General features: G+C 40.7%; 1 protein-coding gene across 4 annotated transcripts in view; it reads left to right on the top strand.

The window, feature by feature from the left end:
* abcc8 (ATP-binding cassette, sub-family C (CFTR/MRP), member 8) overlaps positions 1-17,958 on the top strand; it is a 53,602-nt gene that overhangs the window by 11,440 nt on the left and 24,204 nt on the right. For all 4 annotated transcript variants that reach the window (XR_008828803.1, XM_056386595.1, XM_056386596.1 and 1 more), the window contains 12 exons: positions 994-1,236; positions 4,024-4,212; positions 5,973-6,137; positions 6,250-6,405; positions 9,930-10,064; positions 11,090-11,252; positions 12,256-12,296; positions 12,862-13,007; positions 14,845-14,959; positions 15,247-15,366; positions 16,305-16,377; positions 16,509-16,614. Coding sequence is in view for 3 of the 4 variants with exons in the window: in XM_056386595.1 (XP_056242570.1) it covers positions 994-1,236; positions 4,024-4,212; positions 5,973-6,137; positions 6,250-6,405; positions 9,930-10,064; positions 11,090-11,252; positions 12,256-12,296; positions 12,862-13,007; positions 14,845-14,959; positions 15,247-15,366; positions 16,305-16,377; positions 16,509-16,614 (1,652 nt within the window). In the remaining variant the exon portion in view is untranslated. The remainder of the gene's footprint in view (positions 1-993; positions 1,237-4,023; positions 4,213-5,972; positions 6,138-6,249; positions 6,406-9,929; positions 10,065-11,089; positions 11,253-12,255; positions 12,297-12,861; positions 13,008-14,844; positions 14,960-15,246; positions 15,367-16,304; positions 16,378-16,508; positions 16,615-17,958) is intronic.

The raw sequence follows: 17,958 nt of genomic DNA, 5'->3' as shown, positions 1-17,958 counted from the left end.
AATAAGATCAATGAGAGTCATAAAAGGAAGGTCAAAAGCAAAAATAAGGGATTTTTTTTTTACATGAAAGCAAAAACATCCTCTCAGCTTTGCCAAACAGACTGTGAGAGCCTCCAGCTGATGCAGACTGGTGCCACACAAAACAATGACGGAGATGTGATCAAAGATATTATTGATAATTGGTTCTGAAAGTGGAATGAACCTTAATGTTTCTCTCTTACCATGTTTTTGGCTGTAATGTATCGATCATACAACACAAAACAAAACAAAAAACTGATGTACACTTTTTGTGTGAACAGCAAAGATAGAGATTTTCCCATCACACCCTGCGCTGGGTCTCTTGAAGAACATACCGTGTTAAAACTGTAATGACTGTTAAAGAAATCTTTAAAAATAGATCATCATTAAAATAGGCGTATTATGAGACCTACCACATAATAATTTATTTATGTTTAAAAATAGTTCAGTGTTTGAACTTTTTCCATGGTAATTCATCTGCTAGTCACTAACCTAGTTTCTATTAATCTTAAAAACACACATTACTCATCTCCAGTTCCACTTGGTCGTATCTATTCTTTTCAGTTCGTTCTATTCTGTTTTTTTAATTGATTATAAAACTGGTTTATTGGTTGTAGAAGTACATTGAAATGAAAATGTGAAATGTAAAGCCTTGCCAAGATTCAACAATAGCTGCTGTGATATCAGACAACCCGTAATTAATACGAAATAGAAGCAATTTATCTTTCAGCAGCTGTATTCAACCCCACTAATAAGAGTGTGTTCAGCTGTCATATTCATTATGTTGTAGCTCTCATATGCAGTACAGAGAAAATTATATTTATTATCTCCATAGATGTTGTCACTGATGACTAGATGTTTCTGTTTCATTGAATGTCTAATCAGTAGTTGCATGTTTTTACATTCACCCTTGGTTTTCAGGTCACTGCAGATGACACAGTGGTTTAAATGAAAAATCTTTTTCTTTTCTCGCAGCGCTACATGTGTTTCGCCAACCCCACAGAGGTGAAGCCCCCTGAGGACCTTCAGGACCTCGGGGTTCGTTTCCTGCAGCCTTTCGTTAACCTGTTGTCCAAAGCCACCTACTGGTGGATGAACACTTTCATTACCTCCGCCCACAGACGACCCATCGACCTCAAGGTCATCGGCAAACTGCCCATTGCGATGAGAGCCCTCACAAACTATATAAAGTTACGCACAGCCTTCGAAGACCAGAAGGTGAGTGCACCGACTGACCGGTTAAATGTTCTGTGAGCAGTATGGGCTTGATGTCTAGTGCTTGAATCAACTTAACCCATGGATCAGTGTAAAAAGGCATCAAAAGACACACAGCTCACATGAAACTCAACCAATATGAGTTACATGAGTTTGCTGTGCCATTTTCCACCATGTGCATTTGCAAAGAAACTTGTGTTCATTCTGTAATATCAGGGAATATAAAATTTCCCCAGCCCCAAGTTTAATATCTAATATCTAATATAAAAGCATCACTCTCTTCTTTGCAGTATCAGTGCTGAATGAAAAGTCATGAATGTATCAGGCAGTGGTGCAGATGGCAGCAAAATGTAACAGGATGATCTGTATGCTGGAAAAGAAATCTGCAAGATGGAGCAATGATATTTGTTTTTTCCCATGAAGTCTAGTTTCTGTCAGAAGCAAAATGCTTAACCATTTTGTACACAAATACCGGGACAAAAGTCTGCATGTTAAGGGTCCTTGTGTTATTTAAAGCAAACCTACTTGGGCAAATCAGAAATAGCAGAAAACTGCTACTGTCGTTCTCCTAATGCTGTGGTTATCATCAGGGGATCAGCTTGGATCTTCCAACGACAGACACAAATAAGGTTTTAAGTATTTATGTAAGCTTAGAGTGCAGCTTGTTTTATTTATTTATTTATTTACTTTTGTTTGATACAGCTGTTCTCATAAAAAAGTTGATCTCTGTCCTGTGATGACTCACTTCTAGCTGGACTGGGACCATTAAACTGTAGTCAGACGTCACAAGATGATGATTGGTCGACACTGTAAACACTGAAATGTCACACTGACCGTACATATGCACACATGTACACGTGCTCAGGATAATTCTCTCTCACACAGTCATGTAATCTTTTTTAATTTGAAAAACATCACAACATTTAACATGGTTCCTTTCTCTGTCACTGGTAAGGCTGCTGTTTTTTGCTGGTGTTGGTTTGTGCTTCTGCGTGCTGTAAAGAGTAATATCTTTGCTCCTCCAGGAATGTAAATGAATATTAGAAAACTTGAATCCGCGGCTGGGTCCAGCATTTCTGTGTGAAATGAAATACTGGCACTTTTTCAGACCCCCCTGTATCTTTTGCAAAGTTGATAGATAGGCCAGTCTTCAATACAGCTCTTCCAAATTACAGTCCCTGGACAGTAGGAAAGTATGAAATGAAATCAGTTTTCCAGTTATTAAGATAATGTAATCTGTTTGGTAGAGAATTGAACGGGCTGATGAAATAGAGCCTTCTGTCCCGTCCGTCTTTTCTCTACTCTGCTTTGAGATTACTGCTCTCCCCCCCTGAGGTGGTGTTCCTCCAGTCTTATTAATGCAGTCCAAGCTGAGGATGTTTCCTCGTTATCTTCCTCTTCCTCTCTCCCGTCTCACTTTTGGAGCACGTGTCAGGGGTCGGAGGTGAAGGGCCTCCTCTGCAGGGTCATCGTTTTCCAGTGTTTGGAAGGTCACAGAGATTCGTCACTGATGCGTGTGCGTCCGGTGTGAACGCAACCCCATTTCCTTCCGGCAGGAGCGAGGGATGAGAGAGATTGAGAGATCCCAGTGGAGAGGTGGGGGGGTGGGGCACTTAGAGGAGAGCCTGGAAGCACCGGGTCATTCCCATTCTACTGTGAACGAGGCGACATCCCGACCCCTGCGGGGGTGAAAGCACTGCACTTCATGGGAAGCTACTTTCACTCCGCGTGTCTGAGAATGAAACATCCTCCTCCTCTGTTGTTTGAACCTAAGGTAGAAAAAAAGCACATGTTTTTCTTTACATTTGTGAGAGTGTATATGTGTGTGTGTGTGTGTGTGTGTGTGTGTGTGTGTGTGTGTGTGTGTGCGTGTGGGTGCATGTGATACACAGTGACACATTTCGAATGAAGGCTGAGGATCTTTATGAGCTCAAATGGGAAGATAGCGATACATGATGATGGTCACGTCTGTTCTCACAGTTCTGAGAATGACTCAGTCATGTTCACAGAGATGTGCACACATATACACACAAACACACACAAACACACATACAAACACGTGCACACTGAAATGCTCTGGGAGTGTTTACTCCACCGTGACAGTCCAGATGTTTTCCTCTGATCACTGCTAATGGACTCACTGAACTAAGCTGTTATGTTGTTTGTGAAGTTGATATATTTTGGCCATTATTAATGAATATAAAATGAGATCAGTAGCTCTCCCAGGCTGTCTTGGAAATCTATTTAACCCCTAAAGTGATCTTTTAATCTCTTAAGATTCTCTGTCATTTAAGGTTATCTGAGACCCTTTAACTTCTTTTTCACTTGCTGCGAAATCTTCCTCCTCTACAACACAGCCATCGTTTCCCAGCATCATTAGTTACAGAGCATTTATAAATGACTGACTTGGCTTCACTGTGAAACTCACCATTAATCACTGCATCCCACAATGCAGCAGCAGCAGCAGCATCAGCAGCAGCATCAGCAGCAGCATCAGCAGTGACTTGACCTAATTTTGCAGGTTTCTGATGCAGCGGTGGATCGACTCCGGAGTTGGATCCAGCTTTTATGTTCAAGCAATTACTTCCTCTTGCTTTGTTAGCAGACTCTTAATGTCCGACCTATTTTCTCCGTCTTTTATTCTGCAGTCACTTCAGTTCCAGCGAGGAATGGCTATGCAGTGTTTGCTATTTTGAATTATCTCTATGCAGCTTATTTCTCCTCAATGTATTCACTCAGCCAGCTGATATTTTTCTACCTCTGTCCCTCTTCTTTTTTATCTTTCTTCAGAGGCCTCAGGGCACAGCGCCCCAGGGTCCAAAGTGGATCTGGCAGGCCTTGAGGAAAGCATTTGGCAGACCTCTCATCCTCAGCATCACATTCCGCTTCCTGGCCGACCTGCTGGGCTTCGCCGGTCCTCTCTGCATCTCTGGCATCGTCCACCACATCAGCAAGGACAACCGCACCATTCAGCAGCCGGTGAGGGCTCAACCACACTGCCATGCACACAAGAGTATAACATAACACAGGAAGTGAAATTAATTCTTTATTCAGAAATTACCCAAAGGATCCAGGCATATTATACTGTATTCCTTATCGCTAGTAATTTGTGATAACACCCGATTCACTGAAGAAGGCTGTGGGATACAATAGTAAGCTCCAGTGGGTAAACCTTGAGTTTAGAATATTTTAACACATTTATAATGGAGATTTACTTGAGTGGATGTACAGCAAGGCAGAGGTTGGGACAGTACAGGTGAAACACAGATCTTGTTTATTGTGTGTGTGTTACCATATTGATTGTAAAGTTACTTCAGTTTCTGTTTGTAGAAAACTCTGTGTCATCTTTGTTTCATTCACTGGTTTTATTTTGTAAGTTTCTCCACTCAAACCTCACACTGGTTTCTTTGCAAGGAAAAATTGTTCTTCAACTTTTTTCCTCAGCTGCTGTTTAGTTTTTTAAACTCTTCCTCAATGACATTAACAGTTTCTGTTATAGTTTCACCTTCATGGGGTTATCTTGTTCCAATAATGTATGTCTACATCCTGCCATAACAGCCTGAAAACTTGGTTTCAAATAGTTACCAAGATGCAGTTTGGAGGGGGAAAGGGATCGTTAGTTATTAAATATTAAGAGTTTAATATTCAACAACCAGATCTGCTTCATCAGGCCTGTTTGGATGTGTTTTGATCAGACATGACTAACAGTACGGGCAGCATAAGCAAACGCCCACTTCAAAGAAGTGACAAGACAGAAATTGAAAATGTAAAATAAACCAAACCAAAAGTTGGGTGGTGATGTGGAAGCCTATCACTCACAGCCTTTGACATTTGACAATAATAATCATAATTAATTAATTTATTTAGCTTCACTTTAACCTTGTTCAACATTAAGTACAGGGAAGTTTAAGTCTTAAAATGTCACATGACAAGCTGTGTGTGAACATATGTAGTTTAGACGTGGTGAGGTTGGCACAAAGAAAAGACACTTTGGCAGACATCACGGGAACATCACATGGCTTCCTCCTGCCTCTCTAAGGTCACACTTCCACTTTGATGAGATGTTTATGATACCCTCTCTGTACGGTACACCTGCCCAATGGCACACTAATTTAAGCCTCGTCAAATATTTATAAGAATTACTGCTGCTGGAGCTGTCTCGGTTTCTAAAATTTCTTTCTCGACACGATGTCAGTCTGGAGAGAAGACTGAAAATAGGCCTGTTGTTAAAATAGTAATGATTTCAGCCGGTCAGTCTGTGGCAGTGTAGTGGTTCTGGGTTTACATAGAGTGAAAAATATATGCTTCTGGGGGTAGAATGACAATGCAATAGCAAAGAGGTGCTTTCCTAATCAATAATTTGTAATCCCTGCTGGGAGAATTATCTGTTCCTGATGCAGAATTAATTAATATGAACCACATTCTTCTTTGGTTTCCAACTCACACTCTACATATCTGCTGTGTAATGTACAGCTCCGGGTCATTTCATTTCCACATGCTGTACGATATCCTGCTGTGAAATGGAAATGATACATTCTAAATTGATGCTGGTTCTTTTGACGTTTGAAGTGATAAACAGCAACAGCAACAGTTTCAGTTCAAAACTCATTATTGGCAGAAACCTATCCAAGTCACATCCAGTCCTACAGAGTACAGTCTGTGTGAGTGACCTTGCTGCCTTACAAACACTAATAAACCGGTCGATATCCCCCCCTCTCCCTACTTGCCTGTGTTTCCAGATGAGGTTGCTCGGTATCTATTTCATTTCCTCCAAGGAGTTTCTGGAGAATGCCTATGTGCTGGCTGTGCTGCTCTTCTTTGCCCTTCTCCTGCAGAGGACCTTCCTCCAGGCCTCCTACTATGTGGCCATTGAAACAGGCATCAACCTGCGTGGGGCCATACAGGTACAGGATTTTAGAGAAAGTATCCAGGCGACTTTTAACCAAACATTCATGAGTTTATTGAGGTTCTACTGTGTGTTCACATGGATCCCAATGTGCCTGTCCTCCTCCGCAGACAAAAATCTACAACAAGATCATGCGTCTATGTACCTCCAATATGTCAATGGGCGAGCTGACTGTCGCTCAGATCTGCAACCTGGTTGCCATAGATACCAACCAGCTCATGTGGTTCTTCTTCCTCTGTCCTAACCTGTGGGCCATGCCAGTACAGGTAAGAAACATGTTTGACTTATTAAGGCAGATTTATTGACAACGCATGTCCTGCTATAGATACCTACATCTCAGGCTTAAATTTCACCCACTGATAGTAGCACTGAAACACTAGCACAGGACTTTCACACAGGATTATGTTACCATGACGACAATGGTCCTATTAAATAAAGAAAGTACCAAACCACAATCTTTTCCCAAACCTAACCAAACTGTGACTTTTCCATAACCTTAGCCACGTGTTTAATACTGTTGCCATGGCGACTGAGGTCCGGTATGCTTGTCACTAGCATGCCCCTATAGATCGTATCAGAGGGCAGGGACAAACGATCTGTATGGTCGTTTAGGTTGGAGGTCTTGTTGGTTATCTCTGTAGATGTTGTAGCCCCCGACTTACAGCTGCTGCTGCTACGTGTGTGGGCTCGTTTCACGCACAACTATGAATCAAGTTTTACGTTGTGTTACAATGCATTGTGTAATATTATTATATATTATAATGTTATTTTGTGTTATGAACATGTTTTGCCATTTTTCTGCTTTCTATTATTGCATTGCACTTTCATTGTATATTGCACTGTTTTCTGTGTGGTAAATCCAATTAAGCTGTCTTTGAAAGGTGTTTGTTTACACAGGATATTAGTGTGCTGTGTTGCACTGCATGTTGCCTTCATTGTTGTGTATCTTGCTGTACGTCTTTCCCCATGTGACTCACAGTACAGGGCAAACTGGGAAATAAAGAGTATCAGGTGTTTCAGCCCCTGTGGAAGTTAGAACAGATTTACTGCAAATGTGTGCAGTCGACTGTAAGCCTGTGACCTTCATGCTTTGTAATGATGTCCTATAAGTGGATTGTGCAATTCATGTCATCCAGTACTGTAGAATCAATGTCGTTATTCAAATATCATTAAGTCCTCATGAGAAATTGGAATTGACGACAGACATCGTGGTAAATAATAAAAAATACAATTTCAGCAAACCCTGGAAGTCAGTTAGTTTCTCATGGACGTTCAGTAACCCAGGAAACCTGTGGGGCTTTTTATTTGAAACTGAACTTTATTTCCTTCTTCTTCTCAGTCTTTATCTCTTTCTCTCTCTCTCTCTCTCCCTTTATCTTATCCTGGATCATTTTTCAAGTCATAACTACCTCCCTCTTTTCATTCTTATCAAACAGCTGGAACAGTTTTGCTTTTAATGAACACAGTCATTGAGAGAAGGAAATGGAGGTGATTTAGAGATGAAAACAGTCACATCATTTATATTGCAGACACTCATACACTCGATGGTTTGGTGGTGATGAACATCCCAAAGATATGTTTCTCTCTTCATGAAATGGTTTGAAGCAGGTCGTCATTCTGAAATGCTAAAACGATGATAGAGAAACACAAGCATGATCTCCTAGGGTTCAAAACACAACCTGCATAATGTTTTTAAGACAAAATTACACAAACATGACATGTGCACACAGTTTTTAACTGGCAGCATCATCTATTGACATTTCGATGACATTTGATATATTGTATAGACTCTCACCAAAAATGAATCTGTTATATTTATGGATAAAAGGACAGAGCAAACACAGCAGGTTTGGGAACAGGCTGTGTTATCTCCTTCAGTGACAGTATAAGCCTGCCGGTTCCTCTGAGGCTTGAGCTGTATTAGTATTCTCCATCTGTACCTGCCTTTCTGGCCCAAACTGTGAATAAATCCATTGTGTTTTGATTTTTACTGTCTCCTTCCCTGATGGCACATGTCACTAGGTTTTTTAAAGTTGGCTAGCGAACTCAGATGTGTCAGTTGCTTTCTACGTCTCTTTATCTTTGTGGCAGCTTCTAGTTATCAACATTGTTTTTCAATTAAATTACTTACAGATATTGTAGGAGGGGAGCTTAGCCATAGAGGCTTAGCAAACATTGTGTTCAGTATTGGGCTTTTTCCTTGGCATGGAAAAGCACAGGTGAAACAAATGTTGTACTTCTACATAAAATAATGCTAATCACCAATCACTAACAAATGCATACCAGTATCTACAGAGAAGATTGTCGTGTAAAGCTGAAATGATTAGCTGATTAATTGATTGGCTGTTTGACAGAAAATCAAATCCCTAATTCCAGCTTTTCAACTGTGAGGATTTGCTGCTTTTCCACGTGATGTGATAGTAAACAGAATGACTGAACTGAGCTTTGGAGTGTTTGTCAGACAAAATAAGCAGTTTGATGACATAACTGTTCCTGATGTGTGTGAATGTGCATTCGGTGTGTGAATGGACTGGAAAAGCGTGATTTAAATACCTTCCATTAACCATCAGGCTTGACGAGATTGTGACAATTTTCACTGTTTCCTGACATTTTATGAACCAGGAAATTAATTGAGAGAATATTTTTGCAGATTATTTGATAGATTATTTGTTGCAACCGTATTTTCGTGCCTATTCTGTTTTTAGTTACTGGACAAAATGACCGCTGGGACGACCTTCCACAAAGGCAGTAGCAAAGTGATGTAGTTCTTGAGGGAAATGCTGTAGTGAGGAAGAGGTGTGGTGAATTTCGAGGTTGTTTGTTAGTGTGAAGTTTTTTTTTTTTTTTAACAACGATACTGTTAAATCAGATGTGACACAGGTGAGAAGCTGTCAGACACTGTGTGGGATTTCATGGCGCTGCGACTGTACATTGCCATTGCCAATGTAAACACCATGGTTACGCATGACTCACGCCTCAGAGGCAGCCACTGTAAAGAGGCTTTACTTTTAATAGAGCCATTACAAAGGAAAGAGAATAACATCCTGCTGTGCCTTTTCCCACCACCCACCTCGTCCTCAGTGGCACCCATTATCCTGTGACAGATGAAGGAGAGGGTGTGTGACTGTGAAATTTCACGTCCATCTCCATCTGGTTCTGAATGTCCTGGGGATTCTGAATCTAGCAGCATGTGCCCTGGGTGGCTGGTAGACTGCCAAGGACAGGTGGAAACATGACTCATTTCTCTTTCAAACCGGTAGAGAGAGAGAGAGAGTGTTATTGAGTGTGAAGGATGCTGAGCAGTGGAAGATTAGGACAGCTTCATAGTCATAAATGTTTTAGTTTGATCATCCTTAATTTATCGTTACTGAATGATGGAGTAAAGAGTTGTGTTTTTGAAATCAAGAACCTTGTAGAAATTTGCCGCGTTGCATGTTCCGGTATTTGTAAGTATGTACGTATGAATGTCGTGTATAAATAATAACGTGTCTTGAAAGGTTGTTGTCATTCAGTCAACATGTGTTTTGTTCATAGCAGGTGTCAGAAATTAATTTTTAACTGTGTGTCACTTAAATGACATCTTCTTGCATGTATGCTGATGATGCCCTTGTTAAGCTCAAGGTCACTGCTTCTCACAGAGCGCTGCGCTGTGATCATGTGGTTCTCATAAGGACAGTGGGGAGTGTTGTGTAATTGAAGACTGCCTCGTGTAAAAAATCTCGTCTTGCTCTGTTTTCTTTCCACAAGGTTAAAATCATTTTCCTTCTTTCTTTCTTTCTTTCTGTGTCAGATTATTGTGGGAGTGATCCTGCTCTACTACCTCTTGGGAATCAGTGCCTTGATTGGAGCGACCGTCATCGCTGTGTTGGCTCCTGTACAATACTTTGTGGCAACAAAGCTGTCTCACACACAAAAGAGCACTCTGGTGAGTATAATCATTGGCTTTTTTTTTATTTACAGGGATGTAATGCTTTCGCCAGTCCCTTTGGTCCACACTCAATTATGTCGAAAGCTATTGTATGAATTTCCTTTTTAGAGACATTCATGGTCCCCAGAGGTTGAAGCCTATTGATTTTGTTCACCGCCTTTCTTTTGCTCTGTTGCTACTACAAGGTTGACATTTGTTTTTTAGTAAAAAGACTGGACTGAACTATTGGCTGGATTTCTAAGAAATCTGAGACAGACATTCACAGTCCCCAGAGGATGAACCCTAATAACATTGGTGACAATTCCTCTAATGTCACTAGCAGGTAAACGTTTGTGTTTCAGAGTGAATGGAATACCGTGCAATTTACTTTGGACATCCAGGGTCTTTGTGAACTTTGATGATCTTTTTGATGTTGCTTTTATTTAGCAACATTATCAGTTCGGGTATACAGTTTGGTGTATCTATCTGAGTTGGTTGTAGACTCTTAGTAGTAGTGGTAACTGGAGTAACTGGTTATTATTAATCTTCTCACTTGGTAAAGTGAAATGTAAACAGTGTCGCCTTCAGTGTGTGTGGGCTCTGAGCTGCCTCTGTTTCAAAGAGATCGTGCAGAACTTCGCAAACAATATAATGATCAATATTGGTTTGTTCACACAGACACACTTAGCTGGACACTTCAAAATAACATTTGATTTATACAGGTAAAATAAAACATGTCACACAAGATGAGCTCACCTTGCCTCAAGCCTTTCCTCTGCTGCCTCCAGCTGCTATAACGCTGCTATTCAATAACACTACGCAAATATAATCACACTGTTTCCCTCTTGATGTTGTGGAGGATGATTTTATACCAGAGAAAACATTTTGTTTTGATGGCTTAGCTTTTTGTTCTGGCAACTGAACCCTGACGGTAGAGGTGATTACACTCGTGTTCCCCCCCTGGCTGCACCTTTTATAGACCTTGATGTCCTTGATGTGTCAAATTACGGTTGTATAAACAAAGCATCCCTCTCTGCTTTCAGGACTACTCCAGTGAGCGTCTGAAGAAGACCAATGAGCTTCTGCGGGGCATCAAGCTGCTGAAGCTATACGCCTGGGAGCACATTTTCTGTGACAGTGTGGAGGAGACCAGGGGCAAGGAGCTCACCAGCCTGCAGGCCTTCGCTCTTTACACATCCATATCCAGTGAGGTTCTTTGTTTGCCCTTCACACACTCAACTTTGCACTGCTGACATTTCATGAACTATTGCAAAGAATAAAATATTTCTTCCACATTTACAGGAAGGCACAATGCTTTACACTTCTTTGTTGTCATACCTAATGTGTTTCTATTCTAAATCTAATTTTATCTCCATCAATACATATATTTCCACATATAACTATAAAACTGATTGAATGTGAATATAACTAATGTTTTATGCATTGCTAACAGGGATTATTGTACTTCCATTCACTTCCCATTTACTTAGGACTCCAGTGAACAATATGATCACTTAGTATGTGTTTGTTTTCTGCAAATTATCCTCCTTATCTTCTTCCACACTCTAGGATGAACTCTGGCTACAGTCTGCACGGCTCCAGTCTTGTAATAGACTGTGTCCAATCTAAGATAAATAATTGCAGATTTGAGGAAAGTGAGCAATCATAATTTCCTCCTTGACCTTTTATGAGAGTAGTGGAACAGAACAAAGACAAAGGATTTATTCACCATTACCACAGTGCTCAGTTTATATGACTGCATTTACCACCTAGTTTTTATCTTGAAATCCATGCATTTAATTTGCCCATACAAGACTCAGGTGAATCAGGATGCCGTGATTCCCTTGTATGCATTTGCAGACCATTGAAACTGCACAATGGTGGCCAAGTATTTCTGAACCTGTCTAAATTGGTTGGATGTTGAATTGGGTGTATTATAACCTCTTGTGTTATAAAGGCAACAATGGCTGAACCTCTTGTCAAGAGATAATCACCACCACCTGCTCTTGGTGAGAAACAATGTTCGGTGGCAGAGAAAACTTAGAAATATTCACTTTAAGATTTACAAGAGAATATCTAAACAACATAGTAGCTGACATGGACAGACACCCTCTCTATGTTACATCTTTTTTTTTACACTGTGTAAAGTCAGAAAAAAAATCCCTCCCATGTCTCTATATACCTTCCTGTCTTTCTATTCTACTTTCAGTTTTCATGAATGCAGCTATTCCCATCGCAGCTGTATTGACGGTGAGTTTCACTTCCATTCTCATGAATTCCAACATTCAAAGTAAAAGCTTTGGTATGTTATTATTGTTTTGTGTAGTGAGAGAAAATAACTATTAAACAGAGTGCATCCTGTTGATTTCGCCTCTGTGTGAAGGACAGAGTGGAAACAGTGCCAGGCAGTCTGACTCTAAGATGTCCAGTGACCTTTCACAGGGACACAGTGGAGGGTTGTCTGACAGCACCGCACTAAATCCATGTCTGTATTTATAGAAGTCCTTCGTGGTTGTTGCTCTGAGTGGTGACAAATTAGAAAAGTCAGACAGATACCAAGGAGAGGGGTGAAAATTGAGGACAAATGTAGACAAATGATTCATCTTTGGATTTGATTTGATCGTGCTCTTTAAACTCTCGATAGCACAACAGGAGTGTGACTGCTGTTCTCTTTATCTGTGACTGGGGTTTTTACCTTGAACTGGCCATGGCTGACTGACAGCCAATCAAAAGTTAAGAACCCCAAGGTTTAATGATTTAACTCCAGGCTTTTGAGACTAACCTCAGCCGTTCTGTCCTCCCTCTCATCCTGCAGACGTTTGTGGTTCATGTTCACATCTCAGAGGACGCTGATCTGTCCCCAGCTGTGGCCTTTGCCTCTTTGTCCCTCTTTCACATCCTGGTCACCCCCCTCTTCCTGCTCTCCAGCGTGGTGCGCTCCACCGTCAAGGCCCTTGTTAGGTGAGAAAGTAAAAAATACGCCGACAACCGAATATGGTTGGATCATCTACACATAATTTTCCTGCAGATTTTTGAAAATAAATAACATAGAACACAATTTCATAACATATAGATAAACTAGGAAACTTTTTTTTTGTTTTTAAATGTTTATTGGTTAAGAAATGTCTGAAAGATATTCATGTGGACGTGGATTAGAGCCTAAACAACAGAAGCACCACTGAGAATGTGCAGAACAGAAGAAAAGCATCAAGATTAAATAACACTTGACCTTTTCCTGCAGCAGATGGATCAGCTCCATTACTGGATCAACCTTTGTGAATGTAACAAAGTGTTTGATTTCTCAGTTGGTTTAGTCTGCTGATCTGTGAAACTAATTGCAGCAATTAGTTTTACAATTAGTTTGGCTGTCATGACATCTGTGTGATTAGGAGGCTGCAGCTACACATTTCTCTCCCTCAGCCACTACTTCCTGCACGTAGTAGTGAAATTAAATTATTCTCTCCTGTCATCATTCCAGTTGTGTTTACTTTACTTTTGATTATTTTTCTAGAACTATAGAAATAGGATACAAATGATCAACCTGATTTTAGCTTTAGGAGAGGTGTGCTCTACTGTACAAGATTTCTTTGATACACTTTAGGTACAGGTACAATACATTACAACAAAGCACCAGCACTTGAGAATGAGGTAAACTGTCCCCACTCTTAAAGGTCAGGTCATCTCTGTCTGATCACAGTGCAGGAGTGTACTGTAAGTGTACTGGGTGGGTGGGGTATGGGCTTTTAGGAGACCATCTCCTTCCACTGTGCTGGTGTAAGCATTTTTATTCTAACGAAGGTAGAAGCAGCCTTTGATCCTTTGAGATGTCTATTTTGGGACCATGTGATGTGACACACTTTGTCAGACACAAGGGGAAAAAAAAGCTCACAATGTGGCATCAGCACCTCAGCTTATCTTCACTCTCCAACATGAGACAACGTTTCTTTGTAGAGGAAAAACAATCGAACAACATTGTAAATACAAAGTCAGTGTGGAACTTATTATATTGAAATATATATTTTTATTAGATTTCATTTGTACAGTCGGAAATTGCTGCTGTATAATAATCAGTTTTTCTTTGTGTGGGCTGAAACGTTTAATGTTTCCTGAATCATTCTCATGTCATACCTTTGTTTTGATAGTAGCGACATTTCTCATACTGACTCGCATACACTATAGCAGTCTACAGTACTCTAGCATGTTACCTGTACATCTATATTGTTTACTGTGTGTCTTCATTTACGGATAAAATGACACAAGACACACGTTAGTCAGACGAGGGAAATAAGTCCCAGTTGAGTTGAGAGATCTGTTATTTAGCACAGGTTTATTTAGTAATGAGATTCATGTATCAGCAGAGGGATGCATTTGCTTTCACTCAGGAAGCGAAATTGAAAATTGAATTCAGAGATGTGGAGGTGTGTGTGTGTGTGTGTGTGTGTGCGTGCGTGTGTGTGCGTGTGTGCGTGTGTGTGTAAGACAGAGAGAAAGTGAAGATAAAGCTTTATCTTAGTGAACCACATTCAATTGATTTTCCAGTCTGTTTCACTGAATGAAGGATGTAACAGTGAAACAGAGGGGATGTTATTATATTTAGATGAAGGAAAGTGAGCTCATTTAAGGTCTGTGCTGCTTGTGCAGTTTTCTGCCTGTAGAATCAGTGTCGGTGCATCTGCTGTTGTACTTGAATACAGCATCCGTGATCTATCAGTGTGTTTTTGTCTTGCTTCATTATCTTACTTCATTTTCTCATCATGACTGACTTGATTTCTCTGTTTCTCTCTCGACTGATCTGCAGCGTTCAGAAACTCAGCGAGTTTTTCTCAAGCGATGAGATTGGAGACGAACAGGAGCCCAGAGCGATGTTAACCTCTGACTCCAGTAATCACAACCAAAATAGATATCAGGCTGTGGTAAGTAAAAATAAAATGCATTTACACCCACAAAAAAAAATTTCTGTGTTGGCTTGATTTTAGAAACAAGGTAGACAAGGTTTGTTACTCACTAACTTTTCTGCTGCTGCATCCAGGCTGTCTCACTTTTTTTTTGTGAATTTTGTTTCCTCCTCCACCTTAACGTGCTCCTATTGATATCACCATGACCCCTTTGTGTCCTCTGTGCTGTATGTTTTACAACCCTCCTCTAGTCATCCTCTAAATCTTTCCCTTCATTATCCCTCTCTTTGTCCCGCCACCTCCAGCCCTTGAAGGTGGTGAACCGGAAGCGCCCCCCGAGGGACGACTGGAACAACTACAGCTCACAGGGGGACCATGAGGGCAACCGACCCTCCCAAGACGTGGACCAAGACATTTGTATCAAGGTGAGAGAGAGAAACGAAGAGAAAGACGGAGAAGTGAAAGTAGTACAAGGCAACAGTTAATGTGTCAGTTCTCCAGACTGCGTGGGATGCAGACACCACGTGGCCCAGTGAGACACATGATTCCTCCAAGTTTGATCACAATTGAAGCTGTAATGTTGGAGCTTTAGTTTTACCTTTTGATAAAGGTCAGTCAGAGAAAATTACACTGACTCCCTAATGGGAGGAAAATACACTTTCCCTCCGGGTTTGACCTTAAGAAATTTCTCCGCATGCGGCACAAAAATAATAAAAGCTCCCTCTTTATGTGCTGTGTCTATATTTATGCAAAAATTAAATGAGATGCAATATTTTATTCATCAGAGTTCAGTAACTTTTCTTCAAGCTATTTCAGTTGTAAAGTGATGATTCAGAGGAAGGGACTACTTTCTCTTGTTCACAGTGTCTCTGAACGGAGATGATTTTTTTTTTCAACAGCATTTCAACCAACTTTTGAACCAACTGAGCTGAGGTTTCATCATTACAACATGGCTTATACATTATACACACTATTTTGGACACCACCTATGACATTTTGACAAAACTTAAAATGATGGGTCTAATTTCTGTGTTCTGCAAGTTGGACTGATTTGCCTAAGAGCAGCACTGTAATGTTTGTTTTGCCGCAGATCATATTATCAGGAAATGTAGAAAAATAATCTGATTTAGCTCTGTAGCTAGCTGTGGAAATTGCTCAATTAATTCTCTGTAGGTCATTCACAATATCTTGGATGCAAGTGAATATCACCAGAGATCCTCATTCCCCGGCATGAAATGAACAACAATGAGGCAATAGTTACCTCTTATGCCTCACTGCCATTCTGCATCATGTCTGGATGATGAAAGGTTTACGTTTTACTTGTCAAAGAGTGACTTCTCTGTTTGACATCTGATGTTTTCAGATAATCAACGGTTATTTCACCTGGACCGATGGACCACCAACACTTTGCAATGTGGACATCAAGATTCCCTTTGGTGAGCATCAGGCAGCGTGATGCACAATCTACCTCCTTAATTCCTCTTCTCATGTGTTTGTTTCTCCACCCAGTTTCCGTCTGTGGTTTGCTTACTGTGTTATTGCCTCCCCTCTCCATCAAATCTCTCAGGTAAGCTCACTATGATTGTGGGCCAGGTGGGTTGTGGGAAATCGTCTCTGTTGCTAGCAGCGCTGGGAGAGATGCAGAGAGTATCAGGAACAGTCTTCTGGAACAGGTCAGTCACAGCTTCACTGTTAAAATCTGTCTGTGCCAATCAGTCCTGATACTTCAGTTAAAATATCTTCATCACTGTTTGGATTTGAATGGTGGAGTTCATCAGTCTGAGAGGCTGAGAGGTGAAATACTGTTGGTCTAATTATGAATGGCATAATTAGACTTGAGTTTTTGATGAAAATAATTGTGATTCCCTTTCAAGTTGCAAGACGTGCAAATGCTAATCATTGTTTGTCCTAATTATCTGATGGCTGTGATTAATTTTCTCCTTCATGAAAAAAGACTCTGTGCATGAGTGTGCCTTCAACGAGGAAGTGCTGGTCTCATTAACAATAACAGCAGCTACCCAGCAGTCCCCCCAGTATATCAAGCATCTCCATTCAATTAGAAAGCAATATGGCGTGTAGTGTTTGTTATGCACTTCGTTCTTGAAATGAGAAGTCAGTCCAAAAGATGAAAGATGAATTTGAATTGAATTGCTCCCCACAGAGACCCGGACCACTCCGGTCGATATCGTGGCAAGTTTTCCTTCCTCATCCTCAGCCTGTGTGGTCGTCTCTGGTAATTGGTCTGTCAGGAAGGTTGGACGCTCTGCTAATTTATATGTTCGCTGGCAGTAATACTTTCTACCCATCTGACAGGACAGTGTAATTAACATCAAAGTCAGACCTGCAGGCACTCTTGTACTATGACACGGCAATATAACAAAAATGGATTTGTAGGTCAATGGAAAAGACCTGATATTGCAGCTTTAATTTTTTATGGCTGTGGAGGAAGTGAGGAACCTTCCACGCGCCGCTGACCCAAAATTAGTCAAATGCAAGATGTCGGATTATCCCAACAGCAGCTGCAGGCTGGAACCCACCTTTTCAAACCTACACATCATGCTAGCACTCACTCCTGTCTCATTTCGTTCATTGTCAGATGTGTTTTAGCTCATATTTCTATGAAGGTTGAAGTCACTGGGAACTCACTCTGGACAAAACAGTCTGCTAAATCAATGCCTCCAGATCTTTCTGGCTGGAGATCATTGAAAGCAAAGCAAAGTTTGCTGCAACCAAAATGTGATACGTAATAAAAAATATGCTACCTTTCTAGCTTTTTCCTGAGCTTTCAACCTTATCCAACAGTTTTCTTCAGGAAATTTAACTTGCTCAGTTGTTCAAGCATGGAATGATCTGTGGTCACTGAAGAAAACCGTGGGATGGGGCCAAAAGATCTGGAAAACACTAATAGATATAATTATGAACCTCCATAATATTTCTCGATGTTTTGAGTATTTCACAATAAATTGGCAAAAAGTAGGTCATCTTATGACCCTTATCTTGGGACCTCATAGGTGGTC

Source organism: Seriola aureovittata, chromosome 10 (assembly GCF_021018895.1).
Source record: "Seriola aureovittata isolate HTS-2021-v1 ecotype China chromosome 10, ASM2101889v1, whole genome shotgun sequence".
Taxonomy (NCBI): domain Eukaryota; kingdom Metazoa; phylum Chordata; class Actinopteri; order Carangiformes; family Carangidae; genus Seriola; species Seriola aureovittata.
Note: the sequence above shows the minus strand (reverse complement) of the source record. Positions and strands in the feature narration are given on the sequence as shown.